The sequence below is a fragment of the Abramis brama genome, assembly GCF_963993115.1.
Source record: "Abramis brama genome assembly, chromosome: 23".
Lineage (NCBI taxonomy): Eukaryota > Metazoa > Chordata > Actinopteri > Cypriniformes > Leuciscidae > Abramis > Abramis brama.
In genome coordinates this window covers 24592709-24618045 of record NC_139985.1, presented here as the reverse complement: position 1 = coordinate 24618045, position 25337 = coordinate 24592709, and the positions used below count along the sequence as shown (strand labels likewise).

The 25337-nt window shown below is 38.8% G+C and overlaps 2 protein-coding genes across 5 annotated transcripts; one reads left to right on the top strand and one right to left on the bottom strand.

Annotated features, from left to right (window-relative positions):
- Positions 1 to 1536: 1536 nt before the first annotated feature.
- babam1 (BRISC and BRCA1 A complex member 1) lies at positions 1537 to 11759 on the bottom strand. The gene is made up of 10 exons (XM_084100530.1): positions 11689 to 11759; positions 11376 to 11580; positions 10464 to 10919; positions 10324 to 10382; positions 8813 to 8933; positions 7140 to 7218; positions 6988 to 7012; positions 6782 to 6911; positions 2254 to 2340; positions 1537 to 2151 (listed from the first exon to the last, which is right to left on the bottom strand). The coding sequence occupies exons 3-10, from the start codon at positions 10911 to 10913 to the stop codon at positions 1951 to 1953; spliced, it is 1152 nt and encodes a 383-aa protein (XP_083956656.1). The 5' UTR covers positions 10914 to 10919; positions 11376 to 11580; positions 11689 to 11759; the 3' UTR covers positions 1537 to 1950.
- A 94-nt stretch (positions 11760 to 11853) lies between these two features.
- ushbp1 (Usher syndrome 1C binding protein 1) lies at positions 11854 to 24005 on the top strand. 4 transcript variants are annotated; one of them, XM_084100524.1, is made up of 14 exons: positions 11854 to 12971; positions 13778 to 13896; positions 13970 to 14118; positions 15077 to 15240; positions 15330 to 15539; positions 15868 to 16088; positions 16897 to 17037; positions 17267 to 17334; positions 17431 to 17542; positions 18396 to 18624; positions 18789 to 18947; positions 20802 to 20899; positions 20993 to 21115; positions 21901 to 24005. In XM_084100524.1, the coding sequence occupies exons 1-14, from the start codon at positions 12963 to 12965 to the stop codon at positions 22064 to 22066; spliced, it is 1968 nt and encodes a 655-aa protein (XP_083956650.1). In that variant the 5' UTR covers positions 11854 to 12962; the 3' UTR covers positions 22067 to 24005. The 4 variants fall into 4 exon arrangements, with proteins under 4 accessions (XP_083956650.1, XP_083956652.1, XP_083956649.1 ...); XM_084100526.1 differs by having other exon boundaries at positions 13616 to 13896; XM_084100523.1 differs by having other exon boundaries at positions 11886 to 12971; positions 13775 to 13896.
- Positions 24006 to 25337: the final 1332 nt, after the last annotated feature.

The window sequence follows — 25337 nt, the reverse complement described above, 5'->3', positions numbered from 1 at the left end:
GTTAGTAGTTTGATTCTTACTGATTGTATGGGGTGGACAGGTGTCTTTATGCAGCTAACGACCTCAAACAGGTGCATCTAATTTAGGATAATAAATGGAGTGGAGATGGACATTTTAAAGGCAGACTAACAGGTCTTTGAGGGTCAGAATTCTAGCTGATAGACAGGTGTTCAAATACTTATTTGCAGCTGTATCATACAAATAAATAGTTAAAAAATCATACATTGTGATTTCTGGATTTTTTTTTTAGATTATGTCTCTCACAGTGGACATGCATGGATATATATACAGTGAGGAAAATAAGTATTTGAACACCCTGCTATTTTGCAAGTTCTCCCACTTGGAAATCATGGAGTGGTCTGAAATTGTCATCGTAGGTGCATGTCCACTGTGAGAGACATAATCTAAAAAAAAAAAGCCAGAAATCACAATGTATGATTTTTTAACTATTTATTCGCCCTTTCAGGGCTTGGGCCCTAATAATAGAAAAAAATAATCCTACCGAAAACAATAGGGCCTTCGCCCTTTCAGGGCTTGGGCCCTAATAATCCTACCGAAAACAATAGGGCCTTCGCCCTTTCAGGGCTTGGGCCCTAATTCTGTAGGAGGAGTACATCAAATTCCACAGCATGCGTTTTCCAAACAACCTATAGCACGAAAGTTGTTCGGCCCGATAAGATCTATATGTGTACCGAGTTTCATGTGTACCGCGATTTATTAGTATTCTTAATCAAATTAAGTGACAACAACAAAGGAGCTAACTTGATGTATTTAAGTATATTTATCTTCAGCATGATTTTTAATTGTATCATTTATTTTTTTTAGAAATATTCTCTTTTGTACGAGCTGTTGTTTGCATGTCTATTGTATTTGTCTTTTAGTCTGGTGAGCCAAAGAAAAATTTCCACTTTGGTGGACAATAAAGATTTATTCTATTATTCTATTCTATTCTAATTAATTAAATATTTATAATGAAGACGGTTTTCTGTTGTTCGGCTGTACTCTGGCGACCTCTTGTGGTCACGCAATTGTATTGCTGCTTAAATTTATTTCATCCTTTATTAAAAGTTTTCAAAGTATCTATAGTGGATATTACAATCTTCAGGACAACAAAACAAAATTGCCAATGTCCAAACTATTATCAATGTGCCTTGTTCTATAGCTCAAAATGTAAAATTCACTGGCTCTTTTAAGAACTTTATGCCAGGATATACATTTAGTACAGGACATAATAAACAATTCAGTGTAGCATACAGTTCATCAATACAAAATAATGTTTATGAGGGATTCAGTTAATAAAATTAACTGATAATATCATAGAATGCTTTTAACTATCTAATCAAATTATGATGGATAGCATCAAGCCTCCTCAACTAAATATAGATTTATTTTTTTTAACTCAAAAATATGTCTGAAGTAAAATGCAGTTCAAATGCCTTATCATTCCGTTGTCTTTTACAATTTTGTTAACAATGTAGTTTCTCATCAACCATAATGTTTTTGTGGACTGTATAGAATAAGGAACCTCTCTAGCCATGAGCATTTACATTTAATTTATTTGACAGGAGCAAGCAAACAGTATTTATTAGATGCTGTCCAGATGGACCTTCACCAAACCATTAGCACCCATCACATGAACTCATCCGGGAATCTCCACCACAGAACAAAAAGATGAAACCAGAACATTTACAGTTGACATTCTCCAAATGATCTGGTTAGCCTTGTGCAAAGATCAAACCATCAATACTTGACTGTTCCACAATAGGCTCTTGAGCTTGTGTGGTTGTGGCTGCTTTAGTAAATTAAGTCACTGATGTTTTCAAAAGTAATAAAAGACATTCCCAGAACAGAAATAGTGGACAAGGCCATATATATGCAGTTATTCACAGTCACTCCATTTTAGAGTTCATCAGTCTCTAGGACATTTGCAGGGGTATATTGAGTAAAAGCTCACACTGTGGCTTCATTCTCCTGCGTGTCGTCCTCCTCCAGCAGACTGTAGGACGCGTGGCTCTGGAAGGGTCTCTGCAGCGGGTGGCACAGCAGTTTGGCCATGCAGTTGTGCAGCTCAATAGCAGGACCACACAGTGACACCTCAAACTGATAGCACATGCCCTTAGAGTCCAACTCACTGAAGGTGGTGTACACGTCCTGAAAATACAGCCACGAAGGTTCAGTACCTCGAATAAAAACGAATACAGACAGGCAAATAATAACTTGAGTAGGTGAAAGGGAATCATGGGAAGCTCAAACCTTCCAGCTCGCGTCCTCAGTCGGTTCTTCAGTTCCATTATGAAGATACACAACATCAAAGAAGAAATATGGAGACTGCAGCATTTTCTGGAAAGAGAGAATATTAGAGACATACAGGATTGCTCTTTTGATGATGAATGATTTTTTATTTTTTTTTAAAGCTGCAAGATAAAGAATATTTGTAAAATCTATTGTTAGAAATGTGGTACTTGAAATGTTGATTTCATATGGTTTTGAGAAACATACCACTTTCAACTAAAATTTTAAATTCAATGACTCTAAAAATGCCATGTGGTGTAACCATTAAAGGGATAGTTCACCCAAAAATGAAAATTCTGTCAGTAATTACTCACCCTCATGTTGTTCCAACCCCGTAAGACCTTCGTTCATCTTCGGAACACAAATTAAGATATTTTTGATTAAATCTGAGAGCTGGATCACTCCTCCATAGGCTACTAAGGCATTATAACTTGCTGGCCCAGAAAATGTATTAAAGACATCGTTAATATAGTCCAAGTGACTACAGTGGCTCAATCTTAAGTTTATCAAGCGACGAGAATACTTTTTGTGCGCAAAAAACAAACAAAAATAACAACTTTATTCCACTTTTCATTTCCTTCTCTCTGGGCCTCTAGTTTTTTCACGTAGTATAACTGCGCAGTGCATCTGTGTTGTACGTCACACGTAGGCTCACTATTGGCCGGCGCTGGTCATGTGTGTGATGCGTGTGACGTACAACACAGACGAGCTGCGCTAAAACACTATGTGAAAAAACTCGAGGCCCAGAGAGAAGGAAATGAATAGTGGAATAAAGTCGTTATTTTGGGGTTTTTTTGTGCACAAAAAGTATTCTCGTCGCTTTATAAACTTAAGATTGAGCCACTGTAGTCACTTGGACTATATTAACGATGTCTTTAATACATTTTCTGGGCCAGCAAGTTATAATGCCTTAGAAGCCTATGGAGAAGTAATCCAGCTCTCAGATTTAATCAAAAAATATCTTAATTTGTGTTCCGAAGATGAACGAAGGTCTTACGGGGTTGGAACAACATGAGGGTGAGTAATTACTGACAGAATTTGCATTTTTGGGTGAACTAACCCTTTAAGTAAATATTCCTTACAATACATGTGGGTGTACACATCTTAATAATAATTTCCAAAAAGTATTTAAATATATTTTTCAAAATAAAAAAAAGCATTTTTTTTGCCATAAACTATTAATCTACACATGTCTTTAAGTTTTTTTAAGGGGTTGTACCTCATTAAATTTTCAACCTTAACTCAGACTTAATTGACTTCAGGGCACCTCTCTATGATACCACTTCCCGTTAAAAGGACTTTTTGGGACTTTAGCTTATTCACCGTATCCCCCAGAGTTAGATAAGTCCATACATACCCTTCTCATCTCCGTGCATGCCGTAACTCTGTCTGACGCACCCACCGCTAGCCTAGCTTAGCACAAAGACTGGAGGTAAATGGCTCCAGCTAGCATACTGCTCCCAATAAGTGACAAAATAACGCCAACATTTTCCTATTTACATCTTTGATTTGTATAGTCACAGCGTGTACAAATAACAAGGTCACATGAGACACAGCCATCTTTATTTAGTCACTTATTGTGTAGTATGCTAGCTGGAGCCGTTTACCTCCAGTCTTTGTGCTAAGCTAGGCTAGCGGTGGGTGCGTCAGACAGAGTTACAGCACGCACAGAGATGAAAAGGGTATGTATGGACTTATCTAACTCTGGGGGATACGGTGAATAAGCTAAAGTCCCAAAAAGTCGGCGTGTTCCTTAACTTCCTTTCCAGGTTAATTAAGGCGAGCAGCTGCATTACAGGATCTAAGCAGAAAGGGCTGGAGGAACTTTATCAGAAGCAGATGCTGAGAAGGGTTGAATCTATCCTGACAGATAGTTCTCATCCCTTACAGGGTGAATTTCAGATGTTGCCATCTGGATCACGCTTTAAACTCCCAAAATTCAGAACCAACAGATATAAACACTCTTTTGTACCTGCAGCTATTCTGCTTCTTAATTCTATAAAGAACCATAGATAACTTATCGACTTACTATTTATTGATTGTTTACTGTTTTTTAACTATTCCTACAAGGTAGGCAATCTCTGTATTGTGTGTGATTTGTACTATACTATATCTGCTGCACAACAAATTGCCCCATTGGGGACAATAAAGTAACTTGAACTTGTTTTCTTTTTTCCTGCATATTTTTGCATGTTGGTTGCACCACATGACTTATATTTGGTGGACAAAAGTTCTTTAAAGGGGTCCTATTATGCTTTTTTTTACATTTTCAACTTTCTTTAGTGTGTAATTTTGCAGTTTGAGCATGAAATCCAAATTATCTGGAATATTACACAGCACTGAAAGATTTCCCTGCACAAATTTCGCAATGAGTTCAACGTGATTCACTGTGCTGACCAACAGAAAGCTGCTTGGTTTGGAAGTGACTTCTGTGTGAGCAGTGCTTCATGCATCTCTAAAATTTTGACAAAACAGACTTTTTTGCCCCTAAAAATAATATAATTATATACAAGCTATATGATATAGTTATATAATATTACTTCTTGATTAGGTTTCAAGAATCATCCTTTTGCTAAGGCCTTTTTCTGATACTGGAACAAATGTACCAACCCTGATATTTCTGGCCCAAAAATATCTAAATTAATTTAAATTCAGAAATACGAAAACATGTACAGTGAGGAAAGTAAGTATTTGAACACCCTGCTATTTTGCAAGTTCTCCCACTTGGAAATCATGGAGGGGTCTGAAATTGTCATCGTAGGTGCATGTCCACTGTGAGAGACATAATCTAAAAAAAAAATCCAGAAATCACAATGTATGATTTTTTAACTATTTATTTGTATGATACAGCTGCAAATAAGTATTTGAACACCTGTCTATCAGCTAGAATTCTGACCCTCAAAGACCTGTTAGTCTGCCTTTAAAATGTCCACCTCCACTCCATTTATTATCCTAAATTAGATGCACCTGTTTGAGGTCGTTAGCTGCATAAAGACACCTGTCCACCCCATACAATCAGTAACAATCCAACTACTAACATGGCCAAGACCAAAGAGCTGTCCAAAGACACTAGAGACAAAATTGTACACCTCCACAAGGCTGGAAAGGGCTACGGGGAAATTGCCAAGCAGCTTGGTGAAAAAAGGTCCACTGTTGGAGCAATCATTAGAAAATGGAAGAAGCTAAACATGACTGTCAATCTCCCTCGGACTGGGGCTCCATGCAAGATCTCACCTCGTGGGGTCTCAATGATCCTAAGAAAGGTGAGAAATCAGCCCAGAACTACACGGGAGGAGCTGGTCAATGACCTGAAAAGAGCTGGGACCACTGTTTCCAAGGTTACTGTTGGTAATACACTAAGACGTCATGGTTTGAAATCATGCATGGCACGGAAGGTTCCCCTGCTTAAACCAGCAAGTCGAGGCCCGTCTTAAGTTTGCCAATGACCATTTGGATGATCCAGAGGAGTCATGGGAGAAAGTCATGTGGTCAGATGAGACCAAAATAGAACTTTTTGGTCATAATTCCACTAAATGTGTTTGGAGGAAGAAGAATGATGAGTACCATCCCAAGAACACCATCCCTACTGTGAAGCATGGGGGTGGTAGCATCATGCTTTGGGGGTGTTTTTCTGCACATGGGACAGGGCGACTGCACTGTATTAAGTAGAGGATGACCGGGGCCATGTATTGCGAGATTTTGGGGAACAACCTCCTTCCCTCAGTTAGAGCATTGAAGATGGGTCGAGGCTGGGTCTTCCAACATGACAATGACCCGAAGCACACAGCCAGGATAACCAAGGAGTGGCTCTGTAAGAAGCATATCAAGGTTCTGGCGTGGCCTAGCCAGTCTCCAGACCTAAACCCAATAGAGAATCTTTGGAGGGAGCTCAAACTCCGTGTTTCTCAGCGACAGCCCAGAAACCTGACTGATCTAGAGAAGATCTGTGTGGAGGAGTGGGCCAAAATCCCTCCTGCAGTGTGTGCAAACCTGGTGAAAAACTACAGGAAACGTTTGACCTCTGTAATTGCAAACAAAGGCTACTGTACCAAATATTAACATTGATCTTCTCAGGTGTTCAAATACTTATTTGCAGCTGTATCATACAAATAAATAGTTAAAAAATCATACATTGTGATTTCTGGATTTTTTTTTTAGATTATGTCTCTCACAGTGGACATGCACCTACGATGACAATTTCAGACCCCTCCATGATTTCTAAGTGGGAGAACTTGCAAAATAGCAGGGTGTTCAAATACTTATTTTCCTCACTGTATCTTTAAAATAAATAGGCGCAGTCAAGTCACTTTAAGTGTGAATTGATTTTTAAATTATTTTTAAATAAATAGATCCAGACCTTCTTGCCATTGGCCCATGAACAAAGTGGACAAGGCCATATAGTCATTGGCCCATGAACAAAGTGGACAAGGCCACAAAGTGGACAAGGCCACCCATGAACATTGGCCCAAAGTAAGTGAAACAGACTTACTTTGACAGCATCAGGAGGATTGAACTGAAGCATGCCAGAAGGCCGGCTGAAGATGAGGAGAGTCCGAACTACAAAAGGAGGCGGGATGGTCTGGATGTTCTCCATCTGAGGAAGTTCGATTTTCTGCAAACTACAAGAGAAAGAAATTCAACAGATTAAAATCGTATAAGTCAAACGATCAAAAACAGAAGACTAAAACTACTTACATGACATTGAGGAAATCTTCCAGATCTACAGGTAACAGTTAAAGAAATGATTATTATGATCATGATTAATTCTCACTGATTTCAATGTTTATCTGGACCGACTTGATTCCAAAAGCACATCAAAATGGGCCTAACTCTAAAAATAAGGATACTGAAGGACTCGCAGACGTTGGTGTCCAGGTCGTACAGACAGCTGCACAGCTCTCGCGGGTCAGAGGTGAAGCCTGATAACTGTGTGGAAGAAAAATGTCAATAACTTTTGTTATTTTTACTCTTAAAAATAGTTTTCGTAACTGAAAAAAATCAGCTTAAATAAAATAAAATATAAATATTAGATGAAAGGGAAAATTAGACTAATTCAAATAAATAGATAAATAAATAAACAGTTGAAGTACAATATTAAAACTAAAGGATTATTAGGAACACCTGTTCAATTTCTCATTAATGCAATTATCTAATCAACCAATCATATGGCAATTGCTTCAATGCATTTAGGGGTGTGGTCCTGATCAAGACAATCTCCTGAACTCCAAACTGAATGTCAGAATGGGAAAGAAAGGTGATTTAAGCAATTTTGAGCGTGGCATGGTTGTTGGTGCCAGACGGGCCGGTCTGAGTATTTCACAATCTGCTCAGTTACTGGGATTTTCACGCACAACCATTTCTAGGGTTTACAAAGAATGGTGTGAAAAGGGAAAAACATCCAGTATGCGACAGTCCTGTGGGCGAAAATGCCTTGTTGATTCTAGAGGTCAGAGGAGAATGGGCCGACTGATTCAAGCTGATAGAAGAGCAACTTTGACTGAAATAACCACTCGTTACAACCGAGGTATGCAGCAAAGCATTTGTGAAGCCACAACACGCACAACCTTGAGGCGGATGGGCTACAACAGCAGAAGACCCCACCGGGTACCACTCATCTCCACTACAAATAGGAAAAAGAGGCTACAATTTGCACGAGCTCACCAAAATTGGACAGTTGAAGACTGGAAAAATGTTGCCTGGTCTGATGAGTCTCGATTTCTGTTGTGACATTCAGATGGTAGAGTCAGAATTTGGCGTAAACAGAATGAGAACATGGATCCATCATGCCTTGTTACCACTGTGCAGGCTGGTGGTGTAATGGTGTGGGGGATGTTTTCTTGGCACACTTTAGGCCCCTTAGTGCCAATTGGGCATCATTTAAATGCCACGGCCTACCTGAGCATTGTTTCTGACCATGTCCATCCCTTTATGACCACCATGTACCCATCCTCTGATGGCTGTACTAAAATGGCCCCCACAGTCACCAGATCTCAACCCAATAGAGCATCTTTGGGATGTGGTGGAACGGGAGCTTCGTGCCCTGGATGTGCATCCCACAAATCTCCATCAACTGCAAGATGCTATCCTATCAATATGGGCCAACATTTCTAAAGAATGCTTTCAGCACCTTGTTGAATCAATGCCACGTAGAATTAAGGCAGTTCTGAAGGCGAAAGGGGGTCAAACACAGTATTAGTATGGTGTTCCTAATAATCCTCTAGGTGGGTGTATATAGAAATATAAAAACTAATACAAATGACAAAAGCACATAACAACAAAATTAATAAACAAACTAAAATAGAAACTGAAAAAAATATATAAAATTAAAAGCTATTTAATAAATACAATAATATTATATAATTAATACTAAAATGACGCTGGCAGTAAAGCAAAGCATTTTCTATGAAATGTAATTTGTAATTTATTGTAATTTATGTAATATTCCAGATTAAATTAACAGACCCAGATTTTTGATTTTCAAAATGACAGTGTAGTTGAAGCTGTGGTTTTGTCCACTCACCCACATGGCATCATCGTTCACCACCACCAGAGCAAACTCGTGCCTTTTGTCGATCTTGTGCTTGGTTCTCACAAACATCTCAATCATTTTCTGTGAAATATTTAAGGCGTTTGTCTTGGATCTGGAAATGCAAATCATTTACATTTAATGCAAAACATTTATAGAAATATACATTTGTCATTTAAAATAGAATACACTACCGTTCAAAAGTTTTAGATCGATACAATTTTCTCATGTTTTTAAAAGAAGTCTCTTCTGCTCACCAAGGCTGCATTTATTTGATCTAAAATACAGCAAAAACGGTAATATTGTGAAAAATTTGAATATATTGTAAAGTGTAATTTATTCCTGTGATGGCAAAGCTGAATTTTTAGCATCATTACTCCAGTCTTCAGCGTCACATGATCCATCAGAAATCATTCTAATATGATGATTTGCTGCTCAAGAAATATTCTTATTATTATCAATGTTGAAAACAGTTGTGAACAATTTTTTTTTCAGGATTCTTTGAGGAACAGAAAGTTCAGAAGGACAGTATTTATCTGAAATAGAAATCTTTTGTAACATAATAAGTGTCTTTAATGTAACTTTTGATCAATTTAAAGGTGGGGTATGTGATTTGCAAAACGGCCGGCAGATTTTGAAAATACACAACTCAAATGGTCCTACCTTCTTTCCTTTGACTCCACCCATTCGAAGAACATGGACATGGATAGGGGGAGGGGGTATGGTACGACCGTTTGATTGACGCATTTACTGTCCAATGATTCTAGGTGGTCTTGGAAATGATTGGCTGGAGTTTTTCGAGTCCTGCCCGTTCCACAGATGATTAAATTGCTTAATTTTCATTTCAGTACTTCTAACTCAGTGGCTGTATGTGGGTTAGGAATAGGATTTCAAGTGATTTTGAAAAAATGGCCAAAAAAAGAGAATCACATACCCCACCTTTAATGCATCTTTGCTGAATAAAAGTATTAATTTCTTTGATTTCTTTCTAAAAAAAAACAAAACAAAAAACCTCACTGACCACGAACTTCTGAACGGTAGTTTATGTTACAAAAGCTTTCTATTTCTGATAAATGCTACTCTTTTTAACTTTCTGTTCATCAAAGAATCCTGAAAAAAAAAAAAAATCAACACTGAATGATTTCTTGAATAATAATAAATGTTTCTTGAGCAGCAAATCAGCATATTATAATGATTTCTGAAGGATCATGTGACGCTGAAAACTGGAGTAATGATGCTGAAAATTCAGCTTTGATCACAGGAATAAAATGCATTTTCAAATATATTCAAATAGAAAACAGTCATTTTAAATTGTAAAAAAAAAATATATATTTCACAATATTACAGTTTTTACTGTATTTTGGATCAAATAAATGCAGCCTTGGTGAACAGAAGAGACTGCTTTTGAAAACATGAAAAAATCATACTGATCTAAAACTTTTGACAGGTAGTGTATATCAAGGGAAATAATTTAATAATAACAAAAAAATAAAAAAATAAATTACCCATTGAAGGACTCTAGTTTTTGTAGAGACATCTCCTCTGAAAGGTCCAAACAGATGATCTGTTTAAGAAAGATATAATTGAATGACAAAAGTGTTTTCAGATGCAAATGTTGTAAAGTTGTGTTTATTGCCACACGTACGACTTTCTCGGGGCAGTTGACCCGTGGTGCCCGCAGGTGTAACTCTGCTGATGGGGGGATCTGGGCGGCCATGGACGGCTGAGGGGGTTTAGGTCTTTCCTTCACTGCAGAAGCCAGCGCAGGCATGCTGACTGTGCTGATTCCTGCCGCAGCTACAGGGACAGGGGGAGGGGCAGGGGCAGGGGTAGGAGCAGGGGCAGCAGCAGCGGCAGGGGCAGCGGCAGGGATGGTGGTGGCAGATATCGGTGGGCTATCGGAGCTGGCCGCCTCTCCCTCTCCCTCTACACGGCTGCCCACGGCCGGCTGCGGGGGGGAGGCCAGGCTGCTGTTGTTCAGGCTTCCAGTGCTGCTGCGCCGGTCCTCCGCACCCTCAGGATTGGACCGGGTCCTGGGTCTCAGGTCCATCATACGCTCCTCTCCATCTGCCTGTCCGGGCTCAGGGGTCTCCATCGCAACCTGACACCATCCCATAGACAGTAAACAACAGTTTTATATATATATATATATATATATATATATATATATATATATATATATATACACATATATATATACATATATATACATAAACCAAACATATACTAAAATACTTTATAATATACAGAATACGTTTATATTTAACATTTTAAAGATTAAGGGTTAAGTAAAAGCAAACAATTCTAAGATGACTTAGAAAACCCAGTCGTAACATATTAAATTAGTATTCTAATATGACTTATCTTAAAATCTAACCCTAAATTAGCTTTTCTTTTTTAAAGGTAACGTTATGTTTTTAAAAATGTATTTTAATAAAGCAACAACAGTGAATCAACATTCGTGATTTCTCAAGAGAGATTTAATAAACATAAGAGAAATGTAACGTTAACAGGCAGCACAAGTAGAATAGCGAAATAACGTAAAACAATAACTTACCGAACATACAACAGATGAAAATATGAGTTTAGTAGAGAAAAAAATATCACTAAATTATTCTTCAACACTTCCTCGTTCGCTTCTGTGTCGGTGACGTTCAGAGGCGAGTGCTGAAGCGTGTTTCTGTTCTTTGGCGCCTCTAGCGGACTGGAGGAGCGTTGCCAGCCCAGCTTCTGAAAAGAGAACGCCTTCTCTCCAATAGAATCTGTAGCGTTTTTATTAGTTGAGACACTATGTGCTATGATATACGGAATATTTGATTTCGCAAATAGTTTGTTTCTGAACATAAAAATGTCGACACAATGTAACGTACTTGCTCTGGCATTAATTTTGGATGAAGAGATGTGTTGTTGTTGTTGTCGTTTCGTTGCACAAGCAGAATGTGAAGATTGATTGGTCGGTGTGGTATTTGTCCCGCCCGTCCTCCACTGTGATTGGACGGCTGGATAAAAAAGTGACAGTGATGAGCTGAGTTGACAGTTCAACTCGAGCCGTTAACTCCGGACGACCGGTAAAAAAACGAGTCGCGCTGCGATTGTGCTACTCTTTTTCTCCATCAGCCTACTATCACCAGCAGTTAAACAACAAAAACTGAAAACTAAATAGAAATCAAGACAGACAAAACAATAAACAGAGAAGAATAAGGTACGCATGCTGATAACACTTCATAATAAACAACAATTTTATTTGTTAACAATAGTTTACTGCATTAGTTAACATGAACTAACAATGAACAATACTTCTACAGCATTAATTAATCTGAGTTCATGTAACATTTAAAACTACATTTTTTAAGATCAAAAGTTATCTGTTAGCAATAGTTAGTGCTCTGTGAACTAACATGAAACCCTTTTAATAGCCTAACATTATTGCTGTAAAAATGAATTGTTAGTTTTTTAAGTTAATGCATTAACTAATGTTAACACATGAGACCTTATTGTAAAGTTTTACCACCACTGTATACAAAACAACTCCTAATTTATTACATTACAAATGTTAAAAACAGTTGATAGACAGTTGAAGAATATGCTACTCTTTATTTTTACAGCTTCAGATTCACAATTTGAATAATAATCCCTGAACTGTGAGGGTTTATCCTGAATAATTTCATTTATATAAACTTACAGCTTCTCCTGTTGGCTAAATAATTTAGCATACAGAATATTGTAGTCTTCCATTTTCCTTAAAACCATGTTACCAAATAGCAGCTCTGTACTGTAGTAATCAATAAAAAACTGTAGTGATCATTTAAATGAGAGGATTTCTAAATACTTTATTCATAAGCAATAAGATTTATCAAATAATCTTCTATAGAGACAGAGAGTAAAAAAATAAACCAAACAGGAAAAGATCTAAAAAGACAGTGGGTGGAGACGGCAATCAAGAGAAGAGATGTGTTCAGCAGAGAGCAGGTTTAGCCCAGTAAAGTGGAGAAGAAGAGTGTTTGATCAGGGTGTGCTGAAGCTCACGGTATACACGCTTCACAAGCTTCACAAGCTCGGCGAGCAGAAGAGACAGAGACAGCACTGGATCACTCTTTCATTCAGGACATTCCCTAAGGACAGGACCTGAACCAAGATCAGACAAATGACACAGGTGAGTTTCTGGGACGGTGATGCGGTGTACTCTCAATCTGATCCAAAAAGCAGAAAAATAGTTTAATGTTAATGCAACGTTGTAAAGAGTAAACCTTTTTTTTTGTAACACAATCATATTTGAATAACGGTTTAAATCACGAAATGTCATTTAATTATAGTATAGTGCTGCAAGGGAATTTAGAATAGTCACCAGTTTCAAACCAAATTCAATTCATTGGCAGAAACATCTACAGCAAAAGAGGTCCCTAAACCATATAGTTAAATGATATTTATATCTGAATACTGAGAACAACAGTTTGAGAGCTACTTTTTCACAGTAAGCTCCACAATGCAGCTGTAGGAAGTGCAGTTACAGGATGTGCCTGTTTCCTCCTCCTCCCCTCAGAAGAACAAAAGAGTGCAGAAATCAACAACACCCATATTGTTTTATAGGCATCTTCATGAGTTTGTTTTAATGTACGAAGATAAAATCTACATTATAGAACAATATAGATATGTTCAAAATGAAACTATTCAGACTCTTCCTGGTCGTCATGTTAGTGGAACAATCAGAGTGAATGTTTTGAACTACTCCTATGATACAGTAGTCACTTTTAAATGTCATTGAATTGACTTCTGAGCTCTGGCATCCTTTGTTTGCAGATGCTACTTGGATTATATTGAATGAAAGTGTTTAAATGCTTATTTTAGGCCAGTTGATCATCCCGTGTCATCCCGCCTAACCCAACCTAGCTCAATTCTTTATCTGAAGTAAGTAAAGACCGGTTTTGCACATTATTTCACACAAGTGACACGTTCCAGCAGAGATCGGACAGTCTGGTGTCAGCGGACTCTGAACTGGCGCAGTGTGAGACGGAGGTGAGCACTTTACTGCAGATCATTTCTGAGCTCAACAGGAAGATGGACTCCCTACAAATACCACGGTAATACCCGTCTCAAACCATTGCTGTTTTGCTGTGACAAGTACAGTATGTGAAAGGGTCTGTGTTCTCACAGAGAGATGAAACCGGCTGAGGGTCACGTGTGGGTCAGTGGGTGCGTCCCGCAGCAGGGCTTGAGATCTCCGGCCTGCAGCCTCACAGCGGTGGACGCTGGCACAGCATCTGTGGAGACCAAGACCAAGAACATCTGCAGGGACTCAGAAGGCACGTTCTGTTTATGCAATGCCTCATCGTCAATCACAGTAAATGCTGTGTCAGAACGGACAGCCTGCTATTTACTGGACTGTTGGTCCTGCCAGACTTTTGTTTCCAAATGCAAAACTACTTATTTAACTTTAACTTTAACATTTCCTATACCCATGCAAGTACGTTTTTCTAAAAGACTCATGAGAATTTTTATGATTTTTTTTATTTGGAAGGAAAAATAAAACTAAAAATCAAAAACTTAAAAATAAATAAATAATTAATTTATGAATTGTGTTCATAATGGAGTGCAAACAACTAAAATGTTATTATTATTAATAATAAATACTTTTGCTGTTTTAATTATAATAATTTGAATAAAAATAATGATCATAAAACATTCTAGGAATCTGACTTATGTTCAAAATAATAAAAAAAAAACTAATACTACTAAATCTAGAAATCTAGGAATTGTGTTCGTAATGGAGTGCAAACATCTAAAGGTTTATTATTATACATACATTTTGAACGTCATTCTACATTTTTCCTCCCAACTTCATCCATATTCATTCTTACAAAAAAACTCACCAAAAGAAAATAACACTAATAAGCAAAAACATTCATATCATTATTGTATTCATATTAATATTATTCATTTATATAATTGTAATATAATATTTGTATATATAATAAAATGATATCGTAATAATAACTTTCTAAAGAATAATTTTATTCTTTTAATAATTAAATGATAATCAAAAATGCTGATGAATTTGACTGTGAATAATTATAAATTTAGAATATTAATAATAATACATTTCAACATTATTAGTGGTGTTTTGCCACATTTTCTTTTCTTTACATTTTTAGATTTGTATTTGTAGTTAATTTAATAACTGCCTGAATAATTTGAAAATAGCAATAATTTGGAAATGTACATAAAAAAAAAAAAAAAAACGAAATGTGTGTTTTTCCACAGGGGGCAGCAGTGATCTTTGGAGCGAGCTGCAGAAGGTTCTCTCTGCTCTCGAGACCTCCAGCGGTCATGGGAGGAAGATGCTCAGGCTGCAAACTCAGGATTCTGAGAGAGTTCAAGCACACCATCTCTCCGCAGGACGGGAGAGCTGGGTTCAGGCTATACAGGTGCTCTTCCAGCCTCTCGCTGTAGCATACAGAATATACTCTACTGCATCTGAGCTTCCTCAGGCTCTGATCGCTGTAATCTGATCCAGGTGCTGGAGGAGATGGAGAGCGATTTGGGGATCTCATACCCCTCTGCTCTGCCCCCTGATGAGAGACGTCAGTATCAGCGGGATGTTCTCTCACTGTACAAACACAACCAAGACCTCAACACCTCCTTGAAGAGCCACCAGGAAGAGCTTATAGGAGCTGAAAGTATGCTGATTGATCTTGAGGACGAGAAAAATTGGCTGCAGGAAAAGGTTGATTGGGATATTCCCAATTTTTACATTTTGGAGCAATTAATGGTACCATTAGACATATAGTGAATATATTAAAAGTATATTAGAATATGATTGCGTATACAATTATATTAAAATATATTTCAATATTAAAAGTTCATATGCCACTGAAACATTATTTGAAATTATATTAACAATTTATATATCAATAGAACCTCAAAGCAACACTTACTAATAAGTTAAAAAGTCTTCAAGTAGGTAATTTGATGAAATAATGTTCATTACGTATTTTTAATTCAGTCATTTAATTGTAATTTTCTAACTTTCGCTGCCGCTGAACTTTTGGCAGTTAGTGGACCTGAAGAGGAAGTGGCTGTATGGAGTGAGTCGTTCTCCTCCTGTTAGTCCATCATTGTCCTCTAGTCGAACTTCGAGCCCTTGCTTTTCCTCTCCTCCATATCCTGGATCCCCTCTGCTGTCCCGCAAACTGCCTGGCTCCAGGCCGGACTCCCCTTCATCTCCCTGCACCGTTGATTCTGTGCTTCAGGCTGAGATCGAGAAGCTGCAGAGGTGAGAGATTAATAGCTTTATCCATCAATACTGACCTCTTGATTCCATTCCCTCCTCTCTCACCTAGATAATCTCATAAAAAAAATCTCAAAAAACATAATAAAAAAATACATATGGGTGCAAAACAGGGCATTTAGATGGTTGTTGACTGGTTGGTGAGGTGTTCTGAGTGGCTATGCGGTTGCTAGGCTGTTCTGGATGGTTGCTAGGGTAATGTCTCACTGTCAAAAGTTAAAAGAGTCCACCCCCAAGTCTTTGTTCTGTTCACTACATAGGGAATGTAGCCCACATTTACTGTTAGACTATGGGATTTCTTTGCTTTTTTTATTGTCTGCCCGGCCAAAATTGTGTAAAAAGAAAGAAAAGAAAAAAATAATTCATACACCTCTTGTCAACAAGATAAATTATTTGAGGTGTCATTCATATATATTTGTGTTTAATGTAGTGATGAAATGGAAGTAGAGACATGCATTGTGATGTACATCCAAGTGAAACAGATTATAGAAAAAGAGAAAAAAAATGGATGGAGAAAGATCTTAATGCGAGCTTGCAGTCGATTTAATGAAAGTCATTATGACATTTTGATTAAGAATTACGCGGTCAAAAAAACAAACAAAAAAAATTAACATGAATGGATGCTTTTAGAAAACAGATACGGTGAATTTTTATTTCTTGCCGCATACCAGCTTAATACTTCGAGTTAAGGTGTTGGTAAAATAGTGAGGCCTTAGTAAGCAGTGATTTTTGTATAAGTTTGAAAGGCTAGAGCTGTTGAATCTCTTCTGATGGGTGTGCTTTGTTTGAGCAGGTGTCTGGAGCGACTGAAAGCTCGCAATGAGCGCCTGAATGCCGCACTGGTCAGGAGGAAAGGAGAATCAGAGCAGCTGAGCATGAGTCTTAGCCGACAGGAGGCAGACAGCTCGGCTCTACACATGGCTCTGGCATACTGGTGTGCTGCTGTCTTCACCTCTGTCTCACACTGCATGTGCCGAAAACTGCCACTGATCCAGGATCAGGGCTTAGTCACTTTGGCATATCACGATTGCTTCTAAAACTGATCCTGAAACTGTTTTCTTGACTCTTTTTGATATTGTAAACCTTGACCTTTGGCCCCTAAGATTGGCACTGGGAGCGTGTGTGTGTGAGTGGTATGCTGATAATGGCTTTTTGATTGACAGTGAGGAGTGTGAGGAGGCTTACAGTGACCTACTATCCCTGTGCGAAGCCAGAAAACAGCAGAACGCAGGTGCTGCACACTCCTTGAATTACAGCTCATGTGACACATAAACACATTAATGTACAACCACACACACATACAAATACAGTGTTTTTTTTCTTACAGAACAAATGAGCACACCGCAGTCTGATCTATCAAAGTTAACAGACGTGAACTCGGACAAAGGCGAGCCATCCTCCAGTCCACCAGAGGGCACTGCTGAGAATAGAACAAACAGGTTGTTGCCTCAAATTAACTGTTGCTCAACATATGCGAAGTGCAATGGGAATCAGCAAAACAAAAAATTTCACTGGAAGGACTCGAGATGGTAAAGAGACATCAATTTGCAGTGCTGACCAATAGCAAGTATCTTGGTTCGGCTCTGACCTCTGTGTGGGCGTTTCAGAGAGACATGTAGTAGCACGTTGATCTGTCAGACGTGGCTCTTTCATGCGGAGAACTCTCCTCATGTGTTTGGAATTTGAACAATAATGCATTTAAAAGTTAATGACCAAATGTATCATTACAAAAGTTCACAATGCTGTTGCAGATTAAATATAATGTGGATAACATTGAATAAATATCTTTTAGATACTGATAATTAATCACTCAAACCCCTGTATTTAAACCTCTCTACGAAACTCGCACATCAGCCATGTTTGTAGTTTAACACTTTTTATTCATGTTTGTAGTTTTAATCAAATCCTTGTCCAACACACAATGGGTTGTGGGCAATATTAGCCGTTAGAGTGTGCACGGATCTGCACTTCGAATTTCTAACCGGAAAAAGTAGACCATCCGGGTATTTTTGGAATACTCATTTCAACATACTATGATTTGGGACACACTAATTCTAATTTTGAATACTATTTAGGATGGATAGTATGCAAATTGAGACGCAGTGATAGTTTTTTTTACACTTGACTTTAAGCTTATTTTAAAAATTCAAAAAGTTATTTCATAATACCTCTGTTTCTATAGTGCAATACATTGATAAATAACTAGGTAATCCATTTGTCTGATAATGAAACAGACGTCATCTTAGTTCTGAAAAGCCTCTGTCTCTCTCTCTCTTTTTCTGTACTCTCCAGCTTATCGGGGCCGGAGTTTGAGGGCAAGGCTGGTGTAATTCTCCAGAGGATCGCCAGGCTGAAGCAGGACAGGGCCACAATGTGTATCCCGCAGCGGGGCAAAGCAGGAGAGGACAAGATCAGTCCCGACACTGGCACGCTTGCAGGGGTCAGAGGTCGCACCAGTTCACTTTCCAAAAACACCAAAGAAGAGAAAGCGGTTCTACTGTATGAGCTGGTGACAGTCAGGGTGGGCAATTTTGAAAAGTTCACCCCTACTTCCTATATTCAGAACAAGTTTTATAGTTAATATACTTTATATATATGTTATGAGTATGATGCAATGCAGTTTTATCATATTTACTTTACAGTTGAAATTTACAGTTTCTCGTAACTTGATTTAATTTTACGCAGGAGGAGATGTCAGAGATGCGTGGGAATCTTCGGCTTCTGGAAAAAGAGAGACGGTGTTTGGACCTGGCGCTGATGGTCCAGAGTGCCCAAGATTCTGCTGGTGCTCTGATCCTGGACAGTCTGCGGGATGAGCTGGGGGAGAGGAGAGCCACCCAGCAGGTGCTTTGAAATGTGTGACCTCATATGAGAAATAATGTGAATGACCTAAAAGCTTATTTTTCTTTAATAGCCTGCGAAATGTGATATCTTCACCTCTGACTGTTTAGGACAGTGGTGTTCAGTCCTTCTCCTGGAGGGCCACTTTCCTGCAGAGTTTAGCTTCAACACTCCTGCCTGGAAGTTTCTAGTGATCCTGAAGACCTCGATTAGCATGTCCAGGTGTGTTTAATTAGGGCTAGGGCTAAATTCTGCTGGAAGGTGACCCCCAGGTGCAGGACACCACTGGTTTATGTTTGCATGGTCTCAAAATGCCATATCTTCTGGGTAATATATTCAGCTTAAGTTTAAAGTGCCCCTATTATGCTTTTTCGAATATGACCTTTTATGCAGTTTGTAATATAGCTGTTTGTGAAGGTAAAAGAGTTGCAAGGAAAGTTTTAAAGATCAAAGTGCAAGACAAATAAACGTATTGTCTCCTAAAAGAAAGAATCGATTCTGAACCGTTTAAACGAGTTATCAGTAATTCCAGTCTCACTTTCTGTGTTACATATGTACATAACGTACGCCCATCAACAATGTCTACTTTGATCTGCCCTCAAACACTGTAGTTGTAGCTGAAATTAGAGTTTGGTTTGTGATGTTGACATGTCGAGAAACCGCTGTTTTTACCGCTGTGAATCCACTTTGCATGCACTTCAAAAGGATGAGGACACAAACTGGAATTTATACATAAAAAGCAATGCCAATGTTCTTATCACTGTATATCAAGCGCTGAAGCCTCCAGAGCTGAAATGTAGAAATGGTAATAGGTGTAATAATGAGCTGCTTCATATATTATGAGAGATAATAATATACCTTGACCTTGAATGCATATAAACCTATTGTAGGTGACTTCCAAAACAAAATTAGGAACCTTTAAAATAGCTTAATAGGGTCACTTTAATACTTCAGCCCCTCTGCCACTGAAATATTGACGTTACAATTGTTCTTGCAATTAGGAATCTGTAGAGTTAATTTGTCAATAGAAGGTTAGTCCAGCTGATCTAGGGCCCTGTTTACACCTAGTATTAAGATGCGTTTTGGTCGTTCGGATCACAAGTAGACGAGGGAGACTCATACCCGTTTACACCTGGTGTTTTAATCTTTTTTAGTCTCTTTTGTCCACTTTCAACCACTTCTGCCCTGATTACTTCAAAGGGAGGCAGGGTCTATGGGCAGGTAAATGTGTGTGTTTTTTCCGATCTTTCGATCTAATGGACAAAATAAGCTCACGCAATTTAAATTTGAACAGGCCTGAAGATGACGGAAAAACAGAGAATGTAAACGCTTTCGTTTCTGCTCTGACAGCCGTGAGACGAAGTGCGTATTAGAAATCAGGAATGGTGCGAGAACATTGTGCTTGGTAAGTTTTTCATCTTCAAACCAGACTTGGTTCAGTTTAAATCCCATCTGGCTAGCGTGCTTCCCATAATGTTTATGCATTAGGTCAGTAGGCGGAGAGTAGACGGTCTTTTGTGGCTGTTTGAACATATTCGACCACATGAACATCTACACTACGAAAGCAATCCGGTCGAATGCGTTTTCGACTACCTCTGGAAGTGGTCGAAAGTGGACAAGCTCAAGATGTTTTAGACCCCATTTACACCTGTATTTAGCGTCGTCCACTTGTGATCCGATCGACCAAAATGCATCTTAATACCAGGTGTAAACAGCCTAGGTGAATATGTACGAACTGGTTTGTTAACTACCACTTCATGTGTTCAACTACCAGTAGCTTCATCTCTTAGAAGTTCAATTAAAAAAAAATAACGCTGCAAAAACACTGAAAAGTGACATACCTGGTCTCGGTTGTAGAGAATTGCTGAAAATCTGGCAAATATAGAAGTTGAAGGGGGAATTCCTGGTCCTCGCAATCACTCTATTCTAAGAGAACTGCAAGCAGCATTACAAAGGTGGGAAAAAAACATCAAAACACATATAAACTCATACAGTTCATGAAAAAAGACACATTACTTAACCTGTGGATGCTCTACTTCCTGTTGCAGGGAGCAGTCACTGAAGAAGAGAGTGGCGGCTTTACGTGAGTCGCTGGACTCAGCGGTCACAGACAGCACCACTCAGAGGAGGGTCAACAGAGAGGAGATTGCACGTCTCTCCCGCTACTACAAGTAACCCAAAACCACATGAACTTTAAATCACAACACTATCATTAGCATAATAACTAGAGTATCTGAACTCACATGATTGTCATCGCAACAATTGATAGTCACATGATCACCCAGTTTATAACAAGAAGGTCTAATATACCTAGAGCAGGGGTCTCAGACCCTGTTACTGGAGTGCTACCGTCCTGCAGATTTCAGCTCCAACCCCAGTCAAACACACCTGAACCAGATAATCAGGTGTGTTGGAGCAGGGTGGAACTGAAGTCTGCAAAAAGGTAGCCCTCCAGGAGCTGACCTGGAGAAAGCTATCCGTTAAAGCTCTCTGACAGTCCCACGCCTTTCGCTAACAACTATCCTGACATATATAATTTATAGCAGAGGCAAGCTGGTAAGAGATGTGCAGGTAAGTCTCACTCGCATGGCCTCAAGAGGCACATTAGCAACTGATGCTAGTGGCTGTGGACTTCAGTGTTAGTGCATCCAATTCCATTTCACTGGTGCCGTGACCCAGGTGGTAGTGGAGTTTTTTGGGATGAGTGTCAGTTTACAGAGGCTAACTGGTAAAAACTGTGATAGTAAACCCTCACTCTCCTGGTCTCAAGAGGTGCACTAGCATCCTTGTTAGTGCCCACGACTCCCACGCCAGTTGACGCTGGTTTGAATCCCGCTCAGAGTAGTGCGAGCAGTTATCTGTGTCAAGTTAGCGTTAACATTATCTGTGTACAGCTAAATGTCAACTACACATGTATGCAAATGCTAGGATCAATCACAAACATTTTTTTCAACAGTAAAGTCTCAAGCACTTACAGAAGTTCTCGAAAAAAGCACCAGGAGCAGCTGTGGCGACTGGAGAAGCAAATTGCAGTCATGAACGAACGTCACGCTACCAAGGAGGCTGAGCTAAGTGCCACACTGGAAGCTATGAAGTGGAGGAGAGAGGAGACCATACTCTGAAAGACTCTACAGCACAGTTCTTAGCGTCTTAGCGTAATTTTATTGACAAATATTTCCGAAGGCTAATGTCTAGTGGAATTTGAGTAAGAGGTTGGGTAATGACTGGCTCAGAAATACTGAGCATATAATCCAATGAACTCCAAAAAACTACATTGCCACTTAAATTGTTGCCAAGGGTGTGCCATTTGGCACTTTAAAGGTTAAGCTTTTGCTGAGATATTATGTATAATTTGGTAGTAAAATGTAACGCCTTGCACATTTTATTGGTGCATGATGAGTATGTGCATTTTGTAAAACATTTGCAACAACTTTTTATCACTTAATTAGAACCACCCAGGCTCCAGACTAACATTTGAGAGCAGTAGCTCTGGTGCCACTAAGTTCTACAGATGGTTGTACTGGCACCAGCACCTTATTTGGTGGCGCTGGGGAGATTTTTAATCATAAAGGTAATTGAATCATATCACTATTGTTTCACATTAATAAGTGCAGTTACTAATAATATTACATGTTTATTGATTGGAAATTGAACAGTAAAGCACTGAGTTTGAATTGAAATGCAGATAAAACTTGTATTAACAACAGTAACATGCAAAAATCAAATTTTATAGGAATTTTTTTTAATATTCTCTTTTTGTACCATTGTTGTACTATAGTATCATACTGAACTGACCGACAGCATCAGGGATTATAAAAGGAGCGCTCTTTACTTTATTTCTGTGTGATTCAGTTACAATTTGAAGAAAAGTTTTTGTTTTTCATGAGACTTTGCGACTTTTCCTACTTTTCCATATCCGAAATCACCCCCTATACCCTCAAATAGGGCATTATTTGAAGGGACAGCCATTTGTAGTGGTGTCCGAAACCAGTGGATGTTGAGTGCACTCATTCTATCCCACACTGCACCGCGATAACGAGTGTACAGCCGATGTACGCTCTATACGGCTGTCCGAAATTCGTTCACTTGTTTTCATTCACTCTTTCAAGTGAACAGTATTAGTGGACTAACGTATTGAATAGTGATTGAGGGTTTAGGGGCGATTTCGGATTCAGCTACTGTATTAGGGAGTGGAAATGGCTAACAAGTCAATAAGTGCTCCTCTGCCACCATCTACTGGTTATAGTCATTCTATCACATTAAAAATAACATTCAAATTGTTTATTATTTAGAGCTTCGAAGTGGTGGAAAAAGTGTAAAGCACTTGAAAGTCATTGAAAATGGCTTGAATTTCAATCTTAAAAGGTTGTACGAAGCCTGAGATGAGTAATGTAAAAACATTAGATTATTTCTGGCACAATACCATGGTTATAGTTAGCGTTACATTAAATCCATGGTTCCTTGAAAAGCCTTCTTTAACTTGTTCATTCATGGCACAATGTTTCTCTTGGATTCCATATGTCAGCGCTGTTTGATCTGAAATCATATCTGTGGTTTATAACAGAGAATTCTTTGCCAGATTTGATTGCTTCTCACAAAATTTTGCAGCTATGTTATTAATACTGTGGCAAATTCAAAGGCTTTCTATACTAATCTCTCAGCGCTGTCAAAATTTAATCACACCAGCAGGAAAAAAGGTCACAAAATGCGACCATTTGGTTGCAGTCTGGAGTCCTGCCACCATAACTACTAAATTGTGTCGTCTGTTACATATGCAAAGTAGGCTACTGAAAATCAATGTGTAAATAAAGGTCTGTAAATCTTTACTTGCATTTTTATAACACTACGCTGAAAGTGTGTCCCATCAGGTAATCAAAAGTCATTGGGACAGGCTTTTTCTGGGTGATTGATATAACTGAGCTCATGTGAGTGTACATTTTAAATACATATTTGTTGTAAGTATTATTCGTTTCTTTATGTGTACGACTATGTGTCTGTAAAAAATTGCAAGTGCATTTTGTTTATCATTTAAATTTATTAAAGTTTTTGACAGTTTGAAAACTACTGTGAACTGGTAGTTTTCTGTATAAAAGCAGACAACAACACCAATAGGTGTATGCACATTAGAAAATACTGTCAGCTTTGTTCATCTAAGTCACAATTGCACTGACCGAGATCGCTATGCAAACGCTTTTCCCTCTCGTGTGAGACCTTTCCCTCTTTACGATCAAAGCAGCTGCATAATCATTTTCATTTAAAAGCATTTTTCATTGTGAGTCTCAGAAAAACAGATCACAGAAAATGGGTCAGTGTATGTCAGAAGTGGAGTGACTTTCCCAGCGCGGAGCACTCTTCCTGTGAAGATTCGGCCTCACGATCGCTCTCACAGTAGAAACGGGGGGAAGGGAGGGACACACAATAGAGAGAGAGGTCAGAGGAGCCTGACTCGCACAATTGTCTTTGCTTTTCACTGATCCACGTCTTTCAGTGCTGCCCGGGCCAGCTGACTGCAGCTGTGGCAAAGGTTGAGTGTCACACCCCCAGGGTTAAAGGATTTGCTCTCTGTTGTAGGAGCTGGTGAATAAAGGGGGTCATGAGGTCACGTTAAACACAGACTCTGTCCTGAACACGCCTGCAAGGGAAGATCTGAGTTTTAGGGATCATTTGGATAAAGATAATGATTATGTCTCTGATAGCTCTGTGCTGAATAAACTGCTCACTTCAGCTCTGAAGTGATGTGGAAAAACGTCATACTCAATGATGAGATAATCATTCTTGTTTCTTCACAACCATAAATAAATTTGTGGGTGATGATAAAATGTGTGAAAAAAAACATCTAGACTTGCACTAAAGGAATGACCCGAGGTATGAACAGACCAGAATCTCACTGAGACTTTGATCTAGAACCAGGTGTAGTTGAGACCCTCCAAGAAACAGACCCAGACCAAAACTAGACCTCTCCAGATCCAGCCCCTACATTTTTTTGTCCTAACTGTTTACATTCACTTAAGATATAACGTATCGGTTACTGACGTAACCTCGGTTCCCTGAAATAAGTGAACGAGTATTGCGTAGCTATACGCAATGGGGAAAACTCCTTTTCTTCTAATACTGAAGCCTTTTTATAAAATTACGCATTGCTACTGCACAGCCATAACAGTGCTGAGGCTTACCCGCACGCTATTGGCTGGTCAGTGGGAACTGCACGAACCAATGGCAGAGCGGCGTAACTGAGTGAACCAATCGGTGCGAATCCCGCCAGCAATGCGATTTTGCCATGGATTCAGGTTTAATCAACTGAATCGACGAATCGCCAAGTCGTGTGCGCCATAGCACGGCCGTATACGCAATACTCGTTCCCTTATCTCAGGGAACTGAGGTTCCCTCAGTAAC